At 39.9% G+C, this 820-nt stretch overlaps 1 protein-coding gene across 1 annotated transcript in view; it reads right to left on the bottom strand.

Annotated features, from left to right (window-relative positions):
• LOC102843411 (histone H4-like) overlaps positions 1–547 on the bottom strand; it is a 1,109-nt gene extending 562 nt beyond the window's left edge. Inside the window, exon 1 of the mRNA XM_006903376.1 lies at positions 510–547. Coding sequence (XP_006903438.1) covers positions 510–547 — 38 coding nt within the window. The remainder of the gene's footprint in view (positions 1–509) is intronic.
• Between the last annotated feature and the right edge of the window lie 273 nt (positions 548–820).

The raw sequence follows: 820 nt of genomic DNA, 5'->3' as shown, positions 1-820 counted from the left end.
TTCCGGTGACTTGTATTGGGATTTTAGGTTTTGTGTTGAGGCTTTAAAAAATTATGATTGGGTATTATGGGCGTGACAGGAGTCCAGAATGAAGGCTGAATAGTGTCGTGTATTGAGGGGGAGGGGAGGAAGGGAGAATTGTATATCAATGAAAGAATTTTACTCTTTGAAAGAGCAGAGCAAACTGGGGGGGGAGGGGTGGGCAAGGAGAAAAAATGCAACAATGAATGAACGGAAATCCAAAGTCTCTGTAAACGTTCGTTAAAATTAATAAAAAATATGTTGTTGAGGTTGTGGTTGTCGAGTCGCAGGCGACTCCTCAACGCTTGGGTGTCTCTCATCCTCTCTCCAGGTTCATAGGGTTTCCGGAGGCAAGCTATTACGGAAGTGGATGCTACTCCTGCTTCCAATATCACAGGATTACCTCCAAAATACTGTTTCGCGGGGAAAAATAGTCACAGTACTTGTTTTTCAGCTTGGGCTGCAGTGTGACAGAATTGAATACCTACTCGCTGCAGCAACTGAGTGTAATTTCGAATGGTTTCATGGCCGAGGTGGAGCCTCAATTCATCTGGAGACCCTTCAAAAATAGGAATTAGCCAACAAACAACAGCTTTCACTCTTTTTCATTTTATTAATACGGTAGGGGAGCAGATTGCTGAGCTTTAACTAGCTTTTTAAATATTGTTTTCTTTACACATTTTTATTCGTTTACATACAATCTTTCATATGGGGTGTGTTTCATCCATGTACATTGTGTTGTATACAATCTTCCATTTACCTTGTTTTATTAATATATTTTGTGTTTTATACAATGATT

This window comes from Elephantulus edwardii, unplaced genomic scaffold (genome assembly GCF_000299155.1).
Source record: "Elephantulus edwardii isolate Elephantulus edwardi_28Jun2011 unplaced genomic scaffold, EleEdw1.0 scaffold00599, whole genome shotgun sequence".
Classification (NCBI taxonomy): Eukaryota; Metazoa; Chordata; class Mammalia; order Macroscelidea; family Macroscelididae; genus Elephantulus; species Elephantulus edwardii.
The sequence above is the reverse complement of the archived record's forward strand: the minus strand, read 5'-3'. Positions and strand labels throughout refer to the sequence as shown.